The sequence below is a fragment of the Triticum urartu genome, chromosome 3 (assembly GCF_003073215.2).
Source record: "Triticum urartu cultivar G1812 chromosome 3, Tu2.1, whole genome shotgun sequence".
NCBI classification, from domain to species: Eukaryota; Viridiplantae; Streptophyta; class Magnoliopsida; order Poales; family Poaceae; genus Triticum; species Triticum urartu.
In genome coordinates this window covers 645,046,718-645,049,660 of record NC_053024.1, presented here as the reverse complement: position 1 = coordinate 645,049,660, position 2,943 = coordinate 645,046,718, and the positions used below count along the sequence as shown (strand labels likewise).

At 56.8% G+C, this 2,943-nt stretch overlaps 1 protein-coding gene across 2 annotated transcripts; it reads left to right on the top strand.

Annotated features, from left to right (window-relative positions):
- LOC125545641 (amino acid permease 3-like) lies at nt 1–2,663 on the top strand. Of its 2 annotated transcripts, none has more exons than XM_048709656.1 (4): nt 1–111; nt 843–982; nt 1,069–1,611; nt 1,706–2,663. In XM_048709656.1, the coding sequence occupies exons 2-4, from the start codon at nt 868–870 to the stop codon at nt 2,488–2,490; spliced, it is 1,443 nt and encodes a 480-aa protein (XP_048565613.1). In that variant the 5' UTR covers nt 1–111; nt 843–867; the 3' UTR covers nt 2,491–2,663. The 2 variants fall into 2 exon arrangements, with proteins under 2 accessions (XP_048565613.1, XP_048565615.1); XM_048709658.1 differs by having other exon boundaries at nt 840–982.
- Nucleotides 2,664–2,943: the final 280 nt, after the last annotated feature.

The following is a 2,943-nucleotide window of genomic DNA, read 5'->3' as shown; positions in this document are numbered from 1 at the left end:
ACCACCACCGCAGCAGCAACGAGCGATCAGCTCTCGCCGAGGCCTCTCGACCGGCCGTGCTTGCCTCCGGTGCTCCGCCCTGCTTGGTCCAGGAGTTCCCTGCAGAGAAAGGTACTGTAACTGTTTTAACTCGAAATGCACTCACCAGGGTGGAGCGAGGTAGCTACTAAGTTAGTTGCTGGCACTGCTGCGATCTTATCATATCTAGCTTTCATGCACGAGACGAGGTGGGCAGCTCTGTGGAAAGTTAGGCATTCTCTGTTTCACCATTGACTGGCTAAAAAAGCTACGGGTGGTGGGCTTAGGTATGATCGTTAGCCGGCTGTGAGCAATTAGCATGTGTCTGATGTGTCGACTGCTGTGCCGACGACGTAGGGCAAAAGGTGATGGTTGGCCCCTTCTCGGAAGACTACCCACCCTGTCATGTCCACCTCCACCATGCTTAGCAAATGCTGAGATTACTACATGCGTCAACTCTGTTTCCAAAGAGGGTCTGGATTTCCAGTCCGAGCACTAGCAGCAGCTTCCCGCGTCCTCGCCAGCCATCCCGGGCAGCGGCGGCCCCTCGGCGACAGGTCCAGGCCGGCTGCCGGCACCCACCATGCGCAGTGCGCAGGCTCCTCCTATAAATTGCACCGGTACCCCGGGCACCCAGAGGCAGGCCAGGCACCCACCACCACCTCGCGCTCTCTCGCTCGCCAGCAAACATTTACTACTCGGTCTCTGCAGATCACGCTGCACAAGATCGCATCTCTAGCGCGCAGAGTGCACTACACTTACTGTGGTCTGGCCTCCTCTTAATTAGTTCTCACCTGCACGCCTACTCGCTCTGTTGGCAGCAGTTAAGCTAGGCAGAGGTCGATCGAGATGGCGGACAAGGTCGTGGCCACCTACTACTACCCGCCGATGGAGGTGGCCGCCGCCGAGCTCGGCCACACCGCTGGGTCCAAGGTGGACGACGATGGCCGCAACAAGCGCACCGGTACGTAAAACCCCTGTCTCATCTGATGGAATACAATACTTGATTGTTGGTTTCTCACTCTGAAGTACCGATGCCGATGTGCGCAGGCACGATGTGGACGGCGAGCTCGCACATCATCACGGCGGTGATCGGGTCCGGGGTGCTGTCGCTGGGCTGGGCCATCGCGCAGCTCGGCTGGGTGGCCGGCCCCGCCGTCATGCTCCTCTTCTCGCTCGTCACCTACTTCACCTCCTCGCTGCTCGCCGACTGCTACCGCTCCGGCGATCAGAGCACCGGCAAGCGCAACTACACCTACATGGACGCCGTCAACGCCAACCTCAGCGGCGTCAAGGTGCAGATTTGCGGGGTGCTGCAGTATGCTAACATCGTTGGGGTGTCTATCGGCTACACCATCGCCGCCTCCATCAGTATGCTGGCCATCAAGAGGGCAAACTGCTTCCACGGCAACGGCCACGCAGACCCCTGCAAGGTCTCCAGCGTGCCCTACATGATCATCTTCGGCGTGGCCCAGGTCTTCTTCTCCCAGATCCCCGACTTCGACCAGATCTCCTGGCTCTCCATGCTCGCCGCCGCCATGTCCTTCACCTACTCCTCCATCGGCCTCGGCCTCGGCATCGTCCAAGTCATAGGTAGGTGACTCTTATACACATTGATAGATCGACGAAAGCACTCCCTAGATCCTGTTGAGCAATGTGTTAACCAATGATGTCTGCATGCATGCAGCAAACGGAGGCGTGAAGGGTAGCCTGACCGGCATCAGCATCGGCACGGTGACGCCGATGCAGAAGGTGTGGCGCAGCACGCAGGCGTTCGGGGACATTGCGTTCGCCTACTCCTACTCCCTCATACTCATCGAGATCCAGGACACCATCCGTGCGCCGCCGCCGTCGGAGTCCACGGTCATGAAGCGCGCCACCATGGTCAGTGTCGCGGTGACCACGGTTTTCTACATGCTCTGCGGCTGCATGGGCTACGCGGCTTTCGGCGACGCCGCGCCGGGGAACCTCCTCACGGGGTTTGGGTTCTACGAGCCATTCTGGCTCCTCGACGTGGCCAATGCCGCCATCGTCGTCCACCTCGTCGGCGCGTACCAGGTGTACTGCCAGCCCCTGTTTGCCTTCGTCGAGAAATGGGCGGCGAAGAGGTGGCCGGAGTCCACGTTCGTCACCGGCGAGGTCGAGGTCCCGCTCTTCAGGACGTACAAGGTGAACATGTTCCGGGCTACGTGGCGGACGGCGTTCGTGGTGGCGACGACGGTGGTGTCCATGATGCTGCCCTTCTTCAACGACGTGGTGGGGTTCCTGGGCGCGCTGGGGTTCTGGCCGCTCACCGTCTACTTTCCGGTGGAGATGTACGTGGTGCAGAAGAAGGTGCCCAAGTGGAGCACACAGTGGGTGTGCCTCCAGATGCTCAGCCTCGGATGCCTCGCCATCTCCCTTGCCGCCGCCGCGGGGTCCATCGCCGGCATCAAGTCCGACCTCAAGGTGTACCACCCATTCAAGACATAATTGACGTTGACGATCGTGCACGCACAAACAATACATCAAGGTGTAGGATTCAAGACAAAGAAGTTCTTGGCCTTCAAACAATTCAAAGAAGATACATCCTGGATGGAGTTGTACTACTTCATGAAGTCATGCATGAGATCCATTGAAAAAAAACTAAATGATGTTTCTTTATAGTAGTGATTTTTAAAATGTATGATAATATTAAGTGGTCTTTAAAAAAATTATACTTATTAGAGAGAAAATGATTTCCTTTCTTTTAACACAATGCATATGCAGATGGTCATACATATGCACATACATTCACACCTATGAACACATGCACATTCTACCCCTATGAGCACCTCCGAGGGACTGAGCCGGCACATCATCTTGAGATTGACGAAGTCGCCACAGATGCCTAGGACTTGAACCCTAATGGACTGAGGATACCACTATCCTTCTGACCATCCAACC

Excerpts from the sequence above, each read along its gene's own strand:
- LOC125545641 (XM_048709656.1), top strand. The coding sequence starts at position 868 with ATGGCGGACAAGGTCGTGGCCACCTACTACTACCCGCCGATGGAGGTG. Across the intron at positions 983-1,068 it reads TGGCCGCAACAAGCGCACCG|GCACGATGTGGACGGCGAGC; the intron begins GTACGTAAAACC and ends CGATGTGCGCAG. Across the intron at positions 1,612-1,705 it reads CGGCATCGTCCAAGTCATAG|CAAACGGAGGCGTGAAGGGT; the intron begins GTAGGTGACTCT and ends GCATGCATGCAG.